The sequence below is a fragment of the Tachysurus fulvidraco genome, chromosome 2 (genome assembly GCF_022655615.1).
Source record: "Tachysurus fulvidraco isolate hzauxx_2018 chromosome 2, HZAU_PFXX_2.0, whole genome shotgun sequence".
Lineage (NCBI taxonomy): Eukaryota > Metazoa > Chordata > Actinopteri > Siluriformes > Bagridae > Tachysurus > Tachysurus fulvidraco.
In genome coordinates this window covers 38,763,787-38,781,193 of record NC_062519.1, presented here as the reverse complement: position 1 = coordinate 38,781,193, position 17,407 = coordinate 38,763,787, and the positions used below count along the sequence as shown (strand labels likewise).

Genomic DNA, 17,407 nt, shown 5'->3' with positions numbered 1-17,407 from the left:
TGTTTCCTGACAGCATAACCTCAACCGTGTCTTCCCAATTGTACTCATTTTTTAGTGACTTGACCTGAATTTAGACTCAGCCTCCTGCGGACGTCAGTCTGTTATCGACCAGCAGCAGCCACATGCCTCTTTAACCTTTATTGATTTCTATGTCTTTCAGCCAATTTACACATTTAATGAGCTTGTGGTGTTTGGTCCATTAACAGATACTCTCATGAGTATGCTTTTAAGTTCCTTAACCGTAAATTAGTTTAAATAGCAATGCTTTCAGACAGTGTTTACTAACACAATGCAAATGAAGCGTTCATTGTGAAAGCGGCTCTTCAGGGATCCGGTGATCAACAGCCATCCTCCATCTTAGACAGTCATTTACATTACTTTTTTGTTACAAATATAGGATTTGGCAGATGCCCTTATCCAGAGTGACTAACTTTTTTGTACAACTGAGCAACTGAGGGTTAATGGTTCTGAGCTTAACTATATAATCAGTAGTCACCGTAACCACTGTGCTACCATTTTCTTCACATTTTGAGAAGAAGTGCTTTTATTTTTAATTTTTTTCAGTTCATTAGTAGGAACAAATTTTATTATTTTGTACCTGCTATTATGGGGTTTAAGTATGTTAGTCTCATGGAGCATACTTTATTCCAGAAGTGTCAAAAGTTTCAAAAGTGTATGAAAGTGTATACTTTTTTTTTCAGGTTGCAGGGCTGTTTCGGGATCCGAGCATTGGAAATGCTATCAATATTGTGATTGTGCGTCTCATTCTGCTAGAACAAGATGAGGTAAGCCAGCCAGAAATGTGAGTATATAATAATACGAAAATCGGTTATGTTTCTAAATTCTACTATTTCTTTCTACTATAGTAACGTAAGTCGAGCCAGCCAGTAAATAGAGAGCCAGCCAGAAAAATAAGTATAATAACCAGTAGTGGATTTACAGTAGTGGGTATAGTTGATAGAACAAACTAGACATTTCTACAATTTCTAAAATTTACTGCCATTAAAATAGTAGATGTGTGTCTTTTTCTACCACAACAATGTGAGGCGAGCCAGCCAGTAAATAAAGACCCAGACAGCAAATATAGGTGTCATGACGTGGGGCAGAAAGCGGACCCAAACGCAGGATAGCAAAACAAAAACAGGGTTTAATAACAGAGGAAACACTAAACACGACACGGACTAGAGACAGGACAAAGACAACAGTAGATTCCACGCTGCACAAGGCAACGCGGCATAGTTAAATACACAAGACAATCATGACGCAATGAGGAGCAGGTGTGGTGACAGGAAGGAGCAGACGAAGGCGGGGCAGACACGTGACGAGAAACGTAAACAAAACTGCATGTGGCCAAAGTCTGAGCTGAATCATGACAAAAGGAGCTACCAGAACTGATCATTAGTGCATTTTCTGTAATTTTTACATTTAAAACAACAACAAAAAATTTTACATGCCAGTGTTGGCACTGTCATGGCTTTATGTCTCATTCTGCTAGAACAAGATGAGGTGAGCCAGCCAGCAAATACAGACCCAGACATGAATTGAAAAAAAAAATATATATATATATATATATATATATATATATATATATATATATATATATATATTTATATATATATTTTATATATCATTTATTTATTTGCTGCATTATGTAAGTATTGTGGTTGTTTATGTCTAGGTTATATGTATCTTTTTCTATTTTAAAAGAGTTTCTATTTTAAAAGAACACTATAATTACTTTAATCAATGGATTGATATTGTTTTTTGCATTTCTTGTTATGTTGCAATCAGGGAGACTTGAAAATAACTCACCATGCAGACAACAGCCTCAGCAGCTTCTGCAAATGGCAAAAGCACTTGAATATAAAGGGAGATGAACATCCAGTCCATCATGATGTGGCTGTTCTACTTACAAGGTGATTATACAAATATATAGATATTGTTTTATTATAATGGTTATAATGTTATTATTGATGATGAATGTTCATAATTTGTTCATGCCAATGGCACCTAATGCAAAAAATAATGTAAGTCCATGTAAAGTATATGTATTTAAATTGAATTAAGACATATTTATACTTTAACATTGGATAAATCTAGAATGAGTTATAAATCAACACTTCTCCAAGGGAACACTCAGGTCTTTCATCTTTTGTGTGACAGTGAAAGGGGTGGACATATCATATGTGCTGCCCAGTCCCATGTTATGCTTGCCTAAAAACTAAATAATGTATGGCAAACTAGGTGGCTGGTAGCTAGTTAGCTATGTCAGACTAAAGGCAACTAAATTGTGGAAGAAAATTATCCTTTTAACAAAGTTTCTTGTGTTTCTTCGTATGTTTATGTCCTTGACAAAAAGTTTGAAAGAAGCTGACCAATGCTGTGTTCTGTCCTTGCATCTCACCTAACAGAGGGGTAGCATCTATTAAACTATTGCAAATTGCATATTTAACATTATTTTCATCCAACAAAGTCCTTGAGCTGTTTTCTGAATGTAAGTTGTTGCACTTGGTCTGCACAGCAATAAGGAATAAAGAGAGCACCACACTCTTTAGTGTTTTGGGGAATGAAACATAGCCATAAGGCTAGATGAGCTCTGAGAGAGGTTTCTGTGCTTAATAAAGGCATTAGTAACATTTCTCTTTGGCATAGGAAAGACATTTGCGCTTCCACCAACAAACCATGTGAGACGCTGGGGCTCTCCCATGTGGCGGGAATGTGTCAGCCTCATCGCAGCTGCAGTATCAATGAGGATACTGGTCTGCCGCTGGCCTTCACCATAGCGCATGAGCTGGGACATAAGTAAGTCCTCCATCAACACTGCTAATGCTTAGGTTTAATCACTAATCCCTGGTCTGTTTAAGTTAAGACGCTCACAAATTATGAATTTGGTTTATTTTGAATACAAATGGATGTTAAATTCAATCTCTGAACTTCAGCAAGACTGATAATAGTAATATATTAACACTCTCTGAGCACTTTATTAGGAATACTTAATATTTGAGTATTTCTATAGCTGCTGATTTCCTGGGATTTTTGTACAAAAAAGGCTCTTGAATGGTGCTCCATTGACCTCCATTGAAGGTTAGTTTTACAGACCTTGCTGACGAGAGAGGTCAACAAAGAATGGCTAAATTGGTTCAAGCTGACAGAAAGGTTAAAGTAACTTAATTATGGTTAGCCTAAATGCATCTCAGGATGTGCAACATACTGTATTGAGCCTTGATGCGGATGGGCTACAACAGCAGAAGACTACATATATTTGTAATATATATATTTGTCATATTTTCTTCTTCTGTCAGCAAAGAACTGAAAGGTGAAGCTGGAGTGGATACAGGCTCACCAAAAGTGTTTAAATGAAGACTGGGAAAACAGAGCCTGGTGTGCTGAATCTTGATTTCAGCTGAGGCACACAGATGGTAGAGCCAGAATTTGGTGCCAACAGCTTGATTCTATGGCTCCATGCTGCCTTGTGCCATCAGTTCATGCTGGTGGAGGTGGTTTATTTGTGTGGGGAATGTTTTCCTGGCATACACTTGACCGTGCACACTATTCAATCATCACTTGCCAGTTTCAGTATTGTTGCTGACCATGTGCATGACAAATCTGCATTAATTGCATCATGCAATGCAGAATCTCAAGGAAATATTTTCAACATGTTGTAGAATCCATGCCATACAGAATTAATTTTGTTTCGAGAACAAAGGGAGGCAATATACAGTATTATTATAGTGTTTCTATAATTCCTGCATGTAAGAACAGCACAAAATAAAAAAAATCAACATCTTTTAGCCAATCAGTTTGAAGAATTCATCACTGTTGCGTAAGCAAATTTAACTCTGAGGTGGCTAACTGTTAACAAAAAAAATGTATCTATCTAGCGGTTATTTTATTCTTTCAATCAATACATTTTGTTCATATAATTATTGGCTATGTTCTAATATATTAACTCACGCAGGTTCTTTAACGTTCTATTTAGGTGTAACAGGTTTAACAAAATTACAGTGAAGTGTAACATAACAAGCCTAGAGAGGTTTCTATGAAGTAGTGATATGTGATTATCCTTCCTTGATTATTCTCATTTCTGTACACCGAAATTACAGTAGTTGGTGTATTTGGAATAGCACTCTGATTAAGCTTCGTAAATGATCCGGGGTTGAAGGTAATAGCAAGGGACCTTAATGAATCTCAGATTTTCCATCTGTATGATAATGAGGAGCGGTGCCAGTGTTTTACTGTCAAAAGCAGTGGCACCTCACCCAGTAAACAAACGAGGTTTTAAAATTAGAATCGCAGCACATCTGTGAAACCTCCATGCGAAGCTTTTTAAAGTGACACTGGTGTAAAGTTAAACGTGTTATTTATTAGTGGAATCCTGTCATGTTCGATTATCTGTTTCAAGGTAGTTTAGAGGCTCGTGTGTTATTTGTTTCATTGTAATACCTTTGATAAGTGTTTTTGGTAACACCACATACACATATAATTAACATGGGGTTCTGTATCTTGTTCAAAAACATTGTGTAAATTACAATTCGTATTTTCATCAACATAACAGTTAATCTTGAGGCTTACCCCAGCCAATAAACATGCATTGTAGGCTGATTGGTATATCTAAATTGTACTTTGTGTTTGAGTATGGGGTAACTGTGCCCTGTGATAGACTTGCATCCTGTCCATGGTGTATTCTATTCCCCTCGTCTCCTGAATGATAAGCTGTATTGAGAATTTGTTGATGTGTTTTCTAATATAGTGACATTTTCTCTAAGGAGAAGATTTTAAAGCTTATGAATTACTGTAATAACTTTTAATTTACTGTTGTATAAAACCACTTTTATTGGAAAGACATGGTTTTATTTGAAAGTAATCAACTTTTGGGTGGTAAGAGTAACTTAACATTGTGGTGAGCCACATCATCTGACTCCATGTTGGAGAGTATTTTTCAATATATCTTTAATAGTGTATAGTAAGCTTTCTTTCAAAGCTTCAGTGGTGTGATTGATTAGCGTGCAGAAATTATACAACAGTACAGGTAAAGCAATGCTGAGGTTGTGAGTTCAAGTCTCACCTTGAGAATGTGTTTTAAGAACACCTTGGAAGTTCTTACTCAGCAGTTAAACCATTGGTTTTTGGTTAGATGGTTGTGGGTTTATACACACCTGGAAGGTGTGTTCAAGCCTCACCTTGGGGTAAAAGTAGCTTACAACTGCACTCACATCCAGACAACAATAGCTGAGCTTAGGGCTGGGCAATAAAACAATAATGATATGTATAGTGATAGACACGTGATCGATATCAATAAAAAATGGGTTTGATAAAGCGTTCAATATTTTTTATTCTTTGAAGAATAAAAACAGAGGTTGCGAAGCAAGTTTGGTTGCATTTACACTCACTCTCTGGTAACCTAGCAACGTAGGGAGTGACACGCTAACAGCCAATCATGTAACAGTATCACGTTTGGTTGCGCCATATCGTTGTCTCGTTCTGGTCTGCTGGATTCCTCTTCAGTAACCGGCGATTGATAAGCAGAAAATGAGCCGCAGCGAGCGAGGAAATTGTAAATAAAAGAGGAAAAGTCAGCTCACCAGTGTGGCAGTTTTTTGGATATTATAAGTCTGACCGTAGTCACACCAATGTCGTCTGCAAATTAGGCAAGACCGTTTCTCTATGTTTATATTTAACACTTTTGCACTATTTTATTACACTTTATTAAGCATTTCTTACATTTTCTTTCATTTTGCACCTTAAATCTTAAGAGATAATTGTTAAGTGTTCATTGTGACTTTAGACTTATGTTTACATTATAATTATTTGAGATTTCCTGGTTGTTGACATTTCTGTCTTAATAACTGAGGGGATTATGATCAGAGGAAGGTTAAGTTTAAAATAAAAATGTTTAAATATAATATATTTTTCTCCTGGTTCTTATTTTAAATGGGTCATAAAAAAAATATTAATAATTATCTATATCGACCGATATGAAACTCTGATATCGTGATACAGTTTTCAGCCATATCGCCCAGCCCTAGCTGAGCTACAAGCAAAGATTTACTTCCCTGTTCAGTACTTTACAGCATATATGACTAGTAAAGGCATTAACAACAGAGTTGTCACAAAGCAGCTTTACAGGAGTATTAAAATTTAGATTAATACCTAACAAGCAAGCCAAAAAACAATGGTGGCAAGGGAAAAAACCCTGAGACCACATGAGGAAGAAACCTTGATAGGAACCAGGCTCAAAAGGGAACACATCTTTCATCTGGGTGACACCAGAAAGAGGGATTATACATTTTTTACCTTCTATAACTGTATATTATTGAGTGGAATTCCGTAACCAGGAGCCTTTTATAAGTATGAGCATCAGTGTAATTTATGAATTCACTATAGATTTAACATAAATTTCATCAAATGGTTGATGCATTGATAACAATCTTCTTTTTCTAACATACTGTTTATTTACTTGCTTTGGATTAAATTTAAACAAAATGTGTACTAATAATTTAAATTATTACATCTATGTTGAAAAATACAATAGTAATAATCTTGGCTGCATTCTGAAAGCAAACTACATTCAAATCTGTCAGAAGTTTAGTTAGTTCTCTTCCTGTTGCAAAACAGTCTGGGAGTGTACGACTGCTATGTTGTAGCACGACATAAATCTGCCACATACAACTTTTTAAACAGAGGCGGAAACGCTGATCTCCTGACCCCAGTGTCAAACACTTTACGGGTGCACCAATCAGGAACCTCTTTATTTTTTTTCAGAACTCTTTTCATGTTGTGTTTTCTCTTCTTTGGTTAGTCTCAAAAGTAAAACGAATTATTCAGAACAAACGCTATTTATTGTTTCTCTAGCTTTTTTCACTTTTATCTTTTTTATAGAGAGATCATTCCTCCTTCCACACTTTACATATACATATATTTTATCAAATATCCCCACCATGGTCAATACATACATCCCCTTCATCGTTTTTCTTTTCTTTTTTTCCCTTTCTTTTCCTCCATCTGTTATAGTTACTGGCATTGATGTTTATGTCTTGATTTAGTTAGAGGGCTCTTAGGGGGTTAAGTGCACAGCCTCTCAGGATCTTACTCCAATATCACAAGTTTTCTTGCATTGTTGATATGGAAAAGGAGATTTGGCACCTTTTATGGATATTGGTTTAAGAAAATAATAAAATAAATTTGAATACAAAACATTTGCATTTCCTTGAACAGAAAGCTTTGTGCTATTCTCAAGATACAGTTTAAGTTGCAAATATTGAGCAAAGTTTGCTGGCTTACAACTGGCAATGTGTGGCTCAGCGGTTAAGCCTCTGGATTGTTGATCAGAAGGTTTAAGCTGCCACTAATAGGCCTTCGAATAAGTCCCTTAACCCTCACTGCTCCATTGATGCTGTATCATGGCTCACCCTGTGCTCTGATCAAACCTCCCATGTTGGGATATGTGGATTAAAAATATATTTTTACTGGGCTGTAATGTATTCTCGACAAGTTTCTTTTTTCTGAAAGCTCATGTCTTCAGGTACTGTACATCTGTTATGAGTGATGTATACTCTAAGTGTATATATTTTACAAATGTTAGTCAATTAAATTCAATTCAAATTTATTTCTATAGTACTTTTAACAAATGACATTGTCTCACAGCAGCTTTACAGAACATAAGCATAAACAAAAGGCTAATATAAAGAATAATATCAAGATAAATATCAAACAAAAATTCAAGATTAATATTAGATAGATTTAAATGTATTTGTATTTTTCCCCAATGAGCCAGTCTGAGGTGACTTACTGTATGTGACTATTTCAAGGAAAAACTCCCATGAATGGTAAAGTAAGAAACCTTGAGAGGAACCAGACTCATAGGGGAACCCATCCTCATTTGGGTGACATTGGAGGGTGTGATTATAAATATACAATCTGACAAATGTTGTATTGATGAGGAGGTTGTTCTTGGCATCTCCTCTTTGTATGTCTGAATATTTCATAATGCAGAGTCCAACTGGAGCTGGCAAACCTCTAGATGCTTCAAGATCCTCACAGGGTCGGCCTCATCTCAGATTATGGGAAGTAATGTGTGTACGCCTGACTAAAGCGATAAGATTTTAATCTACATTTAAACGGGGAAAGTGTGTCTGATCCCTGAACACAATCAGGGAGACTATTTCAAAGTTCGGGAGCTAAATACAAAAATGATTGATTGTAACGTGACTAGTTAGATACATGGGAGCTAAACCATTAAGAGCCTTGTACTGGTAAGAACTTTGCCAGCTGCATTTTGGACTAACTGTAGCCTATTTATTAAAGATGCAGGGCATCCACCTAGTAATGCATTAGAATAGTCCAGTCTAGATGTCATGAATGCATGAACTAGCTTCTCAGCATCAGAGATAAAGATAGGATGGCAATATTTCTAAGGTGGGAGAAGGCTGTTTTTGTAACATGGGCTATATGATTTTGCTGTCTAACATCCAGATCTTTCACTGTTGAGCTTCAAGCCACAGTACATCCCTCTAAATGGAAGTTGAAGTGTGAGAGCTTCTGTGTACGGGTTTTTGGAACGATAAGTAAAATTTCTGTCTTTTCAGAGTTTAACAACAGAAAATTACAGCTCCTCCAATCTTTTATCTCTTTAACACACTCAGTTATATTAGACAATTTAGCTATTTTATCTGGTTTTGATGAGATATATAACTGGGTATCGTCAGCATAACAATGAAAACTAATCCCATGCCTTATAATGATGGTCCCTAAAGGAAGCATGTATATTGAGAAAAGCAGAGGTCCTAGAACTGATCCTTGAGGGACCCCATAATTAACTACCAATAAACTGGAGGATTCACCATTTAATTCTACAGAATGGTGTTGATCAGACAGGTAGGATCTAAACCAACTTAAAGCCTGTTCCCGAATACCTGTGTAATTTTGTAAGCGGTCTAGGAGAATGTTGTGATCTATAGTGTCGAATGCAGCACTAAGGTCAAGTAGAACTAATAGTGACATGCTATTATATATTTAGTGCCTTCCTGAAGCCTTAATAATATATAGTAAGTTTGCTTGTGCTGTTTCAGGCTCCATTAGCGCAATCGGTTAGCGTGCGGTACTTATACGGCAGTACGGGTGAAGCAATGCCGAGGTTGTGAGTTCGATCCTCACCTGGAGCATGAGTTTTAAGAGTACTGTTGAACTTCTCTCAAAACATTGGTTGACTTTAGTGTCGCTTGAATTATAAATACTTTGAAATCATGTTTAGTTGCTACATTTATCAGCATTGCTTCCTGCTGGTTTATGATTAAATGGGTGTGCTTTTTCAGGCTCCAGTGGCGCAATCGGTTAGCGCGCGGTACTTATACAGCAGTACAGGTGAAGCAATGCCGAGGTTGTGAGTTCGATCCTCACCTGGAGCATGAGTTTTAAGAGTACTGTTGAACTTCTCTCAAAACATTGGTTGACTTTAGTGTCGCTTGAATTATAAATACTTTGAAATCATGTTGATTTGCTACATTTATCAGCATTGCTTCCTGCTGGTTTATGATTAAATGGGTGTGCTTTTTCAGGCTCTAGTGGCGCAATCGGTTAGCGCGCGGTACTTATACAGCAGTACAGGTGAAGCAATGCCGAGGTTGTGAGTTCGATCCTCACCTGGAGCAAGAGTTTTAAGAGTAGCCTAAAACTTCACTCATAGCACTGGATAACATTCAGTGTAGATGGAATTCTAAACATTGTGAGTTTGAGCCACTTGTACAAGTCAGTAGTTGGTTCCTGGTCAGGGAGTTGTGGGTCCAAGCACATCTTCCAGGCTCCAATGGTGCAATCGATTAGCATGTGGTACTTATACAGCAGTAGCTTGTTAAATCTGCACTGTCTATTTGTTGTTTGCTCGAAAATAAATACTTGTATATGAAGTATAACTAATTTAAAGCTTACTCTCACCATTGTGAGAAGCCATACTGATTCCTGGAAAGGTGACCATTGTATAACATAGTATGAACCTTATCTTTACCGCAGTACGTTCACCCTGCCTTGTATATACACTTCAGCTGTGTGTATAAAAGACATGGACAGAGCTTGTAAATCTTCTAAATAGGAGAGAACTTTGATCTTACATTTCCAGTTGTGAATTAATGACACGATGAGCCAAATATTAAATCACATTATCATGAGAATATAAACCATGATAAGAATAGACATGATCTTATTCATCAATTCAGGCATGTTCGCACATGTAGTAAACTCTAAACTCTAGAACTATTCCTCTTGGATATTTCCACATTTTGTATTTACTTTTAAGTTCCTTTATTGACAGAATTATGTTTTTTTTTTTTAAATAGAGATATCAGACTAAACAACATACCATGGTTTGTCAGTATGGACCATATTTTCATAATGTATTTTGCATATGGAATAATACATTTTTGTATATTACAGCAGTTATTGAAGAAACCGTGTATTATCTTGTGACATAAAATTTGCACCAAATGCGTGTTATTTTTTACGCTGTGTAAATACAAAATCCCAGAACAATTGAGCCAACACACACTTTCAATCTAATTAGGTTACTGATTAGAAGGAGACTCAAGTGTCAGGGTTTCATATTCATCTAACCTAAAGTTGTTGTTTTTTTTTTTATATAAAGTCTCTGGAATCATATAAGGACTTTTTTTATTCACTGTTATTTTGTCATCACACACTCTGTACTGCAGCTTTGGGATTGAACACGATGGCAACAGCAATGACTGTGAGCCGATTGGGAAAAGGCCATTTGTCATGTCTCCCCAGCTCCTGTATGGAACATCTTCACCCAACTGGTCACGGTGCAGCCGCCAGTACATCACGCGCTTTCTGGAGTGAGTAACTGATTTCTCATCTCTCTCTCTCTCTCTCTCTCTCTCTCTCTCTCTCTCTCTCTCTCTCTCTCTCTCTCTCTCTCTCTCTCTCTCTCTCTCTAAATATAATTCTTTTCCTTAGCAATCAATCATGTTTTCCGCTTTCTTCTATGAAGTAAAGTGCACTTCATTCAGCTCAGCCGTGGCTAATAAATATAATAAACTTGACATGACGGTCTGATTACAAAGATTCATATTAAATGCTACACAGGATGTAAATCATCTGACTTCATCTGAGTTAGATGTAGATTCAAAGCGAAATGACGTTGCTTGGACTTCATGGCTTCACTCTGTTTTTTATCTTTATGTTCTTTAAGCTCAAAACAGCATCACCCTGAGATGCTCAGATTAGGGAATGTCTCCCACTGGTTTGGTTTTTAGGGTTGTTTCCAGTGTGATGGATAAGGTTTGACATGGACTGAGTGAGAACAGTCCACTAGTTTATCTATAATTGATTCTTTATAATTGGCTCACCAAGCAACAGCATGACTGTGTTGTTTCTCCTGTGAGTGTTGCTCCAACAGCTGGAGTACATTAAGCGTAGGTCAGTATAGGTCAGAGTGGAGGGAGGTGAGACACCCGAGGGAGTATTTTACACAGCAGTCAGTGGCCTGAGACTGAACCAAGCTGGATCATTAGACCAAAGCCACTGTTTGTTTTTTCTTGCTACAGCAGGGTCAGATCTCTGACCAGTTCTCCCACAGTCCTCAGGTTATTCACTATGAATCGGATTTATTTATTTATTTATTTTTTTAGTAGAAGCTGAAATGATTTATATTGTTAAGCCTTTTATTTCTAAATTAGCATGTGAATGCGTGTGTAATATCGTACAATCAAAACTGACAGTAACTGAGCATCTATTCATGAGCATGAATCATTACATCACAGCACCATTGAATTGTCAAATCTGATTGTCAAGAAGGTGTCGATTGATGTATCATCTGTAATAGCACCTCTAACAGTTCTGACTGCAAGGTTAATATTAGTGCGCACATATTAATACGTCATCGTTTCCATAGTAACAGCACATTCACAAGGTCGTGTATGGCAGATGTTCGGCATAATCTAAGGCTAATAATAAAGGGATTCAAAACAAATGCTATGCAAATCACTGGTTTCTGTTCATGTGCTCATTTATTAAACATTAAATATAACTATAAATGGATAAAAATGACAATGTTTGGTTCTTGAAGGAAGTGAAATGTAACAGAAGCTTGATCTTGGGTTTTATTCAGAGTTCCGCACATATATTTAGGATTTAATACTGAAATTTCACACATCAATATTCAATATTCATACTTCAGAATTAACTACAGACGTAAGCGCTATTCAGATAGAGGCACAAAACGAAGACGTATCTAAGTCGTGTTTTTGTTCTCTGGTTGTCTAGTGGCTAGGATCTCGTTGGGAAGCTAGGAGCAACCAGGGTTTAATTTCTGGCCAACTCAACCCAGCAACTGGGGTTCGGTGCAGTCTCAGTGCCGGTCCCAAGCCATGGACAAATGGTGGTGTCAGGAACGTGTAAAGAAGAGTAGTCAGTGTAAAACCTGTGCCAAATCAGATATGCAGACAAATGATCTGCTCTGGTAACCGCTAACAAGCAGATATAAGGAGAAGACAAGTTTCTCAGGCTTCTACTCATGTAACATCTGGCAGTTTCATAGGCATGAACTTGCCATAACATCATCTGCTGTGAACTGCTTCAAGTCCAGCAAGTCAGCTTAAGCATGTGCGTAACCTGATTCTGATTATGGACTTAATTTACTAAATTGGATTACTTCCCCTTGCGCTTAAATATGTTTCTATACACACTATGTTTGGCAAATTAGTAGAACAACTACTCCCCTCCCCACCTCCACCAAAAAAGATTACTGAGCCACCAGAACAGATTCTACTTAGCATAGATTTTGCTCATCTCTGCAAATATCACCATTCCTCCAAAAGATATTCCCTCATTCAGCAGACACCCTTATCCAGAGGGACTTACGATTTATAGGATTTATATTATTTTGATCCTAATCAATCCTTTTGAGAGAAGGCAGCTCCCACTTCCCTCTAAGGCGACATTTTAACTGTTTTTTTTTCTTCTGTGAGTTTCAATATTCTTTGGAATTCATTCACTCCAAATCCTTCAAATTTCCAAGGAACCTATAAACGAGACAATAAAGGGACCTGTGTCTTTAATAAGCATTTGTACTTCTGTGAATACTTGTGTGCGCCAAACACAGATTATCTATGGATGATCGAAGACAGCTTGTATGTATGATACAGTATCCAAATCCTGTTACTCTTGATAGGCCTGAAGGCTTTCCCAGGCCTTTTGGCTTTATGCCGCATCCTCCCGTGTGATATTGCATGTATGATGAAACCTCCCTCCCTTCCACCTTCCACTAATGAAAGAACTGCAATGTGCTGTTGTAGCTTGCAGATAATGCAGAGAAGAGGATATATTTGAGATCAGAGTTACGGTAGACACTGGGATTTTTTAGATAAAGAATGTGCTGGAGGGATGATGGAGCCTTGGGGATTAAATAAAATACAGTTAGCTCTTTGCCAGGGGTCTGGACATGACTTGATCCAACAAACAGTGACTTACAAAGTCAATTTAAAACCATTTCCATAATCTCTTGTTTACAATTTGGCTAATCATTCACACAGTGATTTAATATGCACTTGTTTACTGGTCTCATAAGCATGACAGATTTTTTGCTCTTCTTCTGAAATGTGCATTTGGCCCTTGCTGCAGCACTGTATGGTCTTTCCAGATGATCTGATCAGCATTCAGCTCAGGAAAGTCCTTCTGTCTTATTGATTTCCCAGCTGTTTTAGTCTTCATGGTATTAATATGAATTTCTCACTATTTTCCTATTTTATCTTTTTTCTTATTTGTGAGTTTATTTATTTATTTATTTATTTATTTATTTATTTATTTATTGCAATTCATACTACTTACTTTAATCCTGGCATTGCAAACATTCCAGTTGTAAATAAACCCCAAGATTTCATTAATTCTCCAAGCACTCTGAATTTTAAAAAAAAAAAAATAGAGTAAGAATCTTTTCTCACAAACCAACAGGGAGCAATTTATTCTTCAGTCATGAGTGCTTATGGGTTTTGAGAGCTAGACTTGCAAACCATTTAAAAAAAAAACCTTACATGCAAATTAATGCAAAACTAAGTCATATTAATTAGTCCAAAATTATATCGCTGCAGGAGAATGAATCATGAAGACATTAATGTCACCACTGATTACGTTTGGTTGGGGTTTTTAATGAGTTACAGCTTCCAAGTTAAGATAGAGCTCAGTTAAAACAAAGGTGCTGGTTATCACAAAATATAACATGTTTTCAAAACTATTTTACATCGAAATATCATCATGTCATCTGCCCATAGATATTTAGTAAGGCAATCCTATCTGTTAGCTCATAAGAGGAAAATCAGATTAACTAACAGGAAGTGAGAAAAGATAAGGCTATTTGCAGGAATGCTGTCACCCTATAGGGATGAATAAGATGTGTGTGTTTTTTTTATTAACAGTCGAGGTTGGGGCTGGTGTCTGGATGACCCTCCTGGGAGAAACGAGCTGGACGCGCAGTCTGTGCTACCTGGCGTTCTGTACAGCGCCGCCCACCAATGCCGCCTCCAGTATGGCTCCGGCTCGCTGCTTTGTGATGACATGGACGTAAGACATCAATTTTTTCTTTACTTTCACACCCACACGGCCTTGGTGAACCCTGTGCACAGCTGTACGATTCATAGCAGACGTCCGGAAAGCAGGCGTCCAAGCAGGGTCTGCTAGTGGAAAACAAAATCTGATATTCAGAGCAACAGAGACATGGAACCACAATAAACATAATACTGTATAAATGATGCTGGATATTTTTCAGTAGACTTAAAACACTAATAAACTACAGCATTAATTTCATGCCTGGATGCAAGGGCGTCGATTTGGGTAGGGACGGTAGGGACATGTCCCTACCGATATGCAGGGAACACTCAATTGTCCCTAGCAATAATTCGACCAAGCCTATATATATATTTATACATAACCACTGATATCCGTCTGTGTCTTGTGCTTTTTTACTTATTTCATTTAACATTTATCCAGGAATCATTAAATAAGATGAAAATATTTTACAACGGCGTTCTGTAAAAAATAGCGCAACTAGTAGAACACAAACGGTTAACAGATTTACCCCCTGCAATGAATCCCGCCTCTGTAACTCACCTCTCTAAAATGATTGGCCTTCGGCTTTTTTGAGTCCTGCCTCTCTAACCCACGTCGCTGTTTGATTGGCTTTGCCTTTCTCGCTAACGTGTTGAGGTCGGCTGCAGCTAGATTCCGTTGTATAAAGCAATATGCAATGTGATTATGCAGGCTATGAGTAAGAAAGCATTCTTATAACAACAGTTTTATGCACAAAATACGGGGAATGTTGTCCCCACCAATGTCAAATAAATTATGTCCCCACCAATGTCAAAATCAAACTTTCGCCATTGCCTGGATGGTCCTGAACTTCCAAATCTGCTAATACATGTCAATAATCACACAGGAAATGGTACAGGTATTCAGATTCGGTTTATGGAACTACATTTGTTTGAATTTCCTTTCAGATAATAGGCATTTCCTGTGTGTGGTTCACACTTCTGAGGCTCTGACATTTTTCTGGACATTTTTCTTCTATATAATATGTATATTCACTCTGAATACTGTTCATTGTTTACCCCCTGAACTTACAAAACCCACATGACACCTTAGGAAATCTGTCAATGGCTTGATGGTAGCAAGCAAAACAACTCTTTATTTGGTCGCTATAAGCAAATACAGGTAAATGGTGTAAGAATTTACGTATAAATGACACTCTTACAAACTGACACAGGTGGCAAGCAGTAAAATATAGAAAGCTTAGACATGAAAATAAAGGTGCAATTTCAGGTTATAAATACACATACAGTAAAATGACGAGGGACAAGCAGCAGTAATAACACTGTAGTTTGGAGTGAGTCGACAGAGAGACTGGAGCACTGTAGAGATTGATTATTCTGTTGTGTTTATTCGAACTCCTCTAGGGATAACAGCTGTTTTTATGTCTGTTGCACACATGGGTCGATGTGCATCGGGAATGAAGGCTGCCACAAGAAGAAGACATATTCTCTGTGAATGTGGGGGAACATTTGAACTGGCAACAAGGAATAGGAGATTCACACAGGATGGTGTGCAGCATCGTTGCAGTAGTGTAATTAGTGGTTTTATGTACTGTAGGCAGGTTTTACCAACTCTTTATGAATATGGAGGTCAGTGCTCCAGGTAGATAGTTGTTCAGTCAGGAATTTATTTTCTGTATTGGATGGGAATCACAGACAGGCAGAGATAAATTAAATGTCTTTATTATCCTGCTCGCAGCATTTGGAATTAGTGGGTCTGCTGCTTAACCTTAGGACCCTACGGCAGTGTGCGTATATATGTTTGTCTAATTTGCTGTTACTTTTAGTCAAAGTAACAGAACACAATTGTGAAGTTGAAGGTTAGGGGACCTAATTGGCCATATTTATTCCATCACAGGTTTGTACCTCAGGTTGAAACATTTTTTTAGCTCTCATCTATCACAACAGCCAACAACCTCAATCAGAAAGGCAAAGCTGGGAGCATAAGGTCAAGGATGAAGTGCTTCCACTGAGACACAATGAATCCATCTGGTGCATTTTGTCATACTGCTGCTGATAATATATATAATAATAAACACAGGGCAGCTCAACCCAGTCAAAGGACAGAGCAAACTTCCTTCATATTACTGCCATCTCTCCCACCCAGAGAGTTGGACCAAATCCCAGACCTGCAAAGATGCCAGTGTTGGATGCTTAAGCAAGACCCTTTAACATTCAAGTCCTGTTATATCCTTCCTGGATAATAGCGTCAGCCAAACAAGCACTGTTGTCCAGTCACAAATGTATGTTGTATTCAAAATTCCCAATGATATGGTGAACGTAATTCTGTTGTACTATTTAGTGGACTGTTATTGTTAATGCTTTAAAAATGGCATGTTCATGGAAATTACTGATTTAGCCTTCAGACTGGTAATACTGTTGAAAGTTAAATCCGAGATGATATTTTTCAACCCTTTTACAGATGAGAGCTGTAATGTATGTTATGACAGCCCAGAAGTAGTGACAAATGCAATTGGCTAAAGATAATGGGACAATTTGTTAGAGCTAGGATCACGAGGAAGTACTTCTTAACTCACTAGAGAGCGACTGAGTCATACTCATTTATCACCCATGGTGTCCCTCCAATTCAGTGTTTACTCGTAAAAGACTGAATAATCTCGCAGCATGCCAAACCATTACTCCTTAATGGCTGCCATGACTGACAGGAGCCTGTGGGAGATTGAGATGATTTAAGACATCCCGCTGATAATTGAATACATTTCAGTCTCATTAGGAACTAGACGCACTACAGAGGTGTTTCGTGCCATCGAAATGAAAAGGGTAGAGCAGCCATACAAAAGCCTAGAGATTTGACAGGA

At 37.5% G+C, this 17,407-nt stretch overlaps 1 protein-coding gene and 3 non-coding genes across 6 annotated transcripts in view; all 4 read left to right on the top strand.

The window, feature by feature from the left end:
* The window catches only part of LOC113646750 (A disintegrin and metalloproteinase with thrombospondin motifs 7), a 62,151-nt gene that overhangs the window by 5,568 nt on the left and 39,176 nt on the right, over positions 1-17,407 (top strand). For all 3 annotated transcript variants that reach the window (XR_003441516.2, XM_027153215.2, XM_027153214.2), the window contains exons 5-9: positions 702-785; positions 1,792-1,916; positions 2,653-2,802; positions 10,701-10,844; positions 14,421-14,565. Coding sequence is in view for 2 of the 3 variants with exons in the window: in XM_027153215.2 (XP_027009016.2) it covers positions 702-785; positions 1,792-1,916; positions 2,653-2,802; positions 10,701-10,844; positions 14,421-14,565 (648 nt within the window). In the remaining variant the exon portion in view is untranslated. The remainder of the gene's footprint in view (positions 1-701; positions 786-1,791; positions 1,917-2,652; positions 2,803-10,700; positions 10,845-14,420; positions 14,566-17,407) is intronic.
* Positions 9,069-9,161, top strand: trnai-uau. Its single transcript is given in 2 exon segments — positions 9,069-9,106; positions 9,126-9,161. It is a non-coding gene; the product is annotated as a tRNA-Ile (tRNA).
* Positions 9,312-9,404, top strand: trnai-uau. Its single transcript is given in 2 exon segments — positions 9,312-9,349; positions 9,369-9,404. It is a non-coding gene; the product is annotated as a tRNA-Ile (tRNA).
* On the top strand, positions 9,555-9,647 carry trnai-uau. Its single transcript is given in 2 exon segments — positions 9,555-9,592; positions 9,612-9,647. It is a non-coding gene; the product is annotated as a tRNA-Ile (tRNA).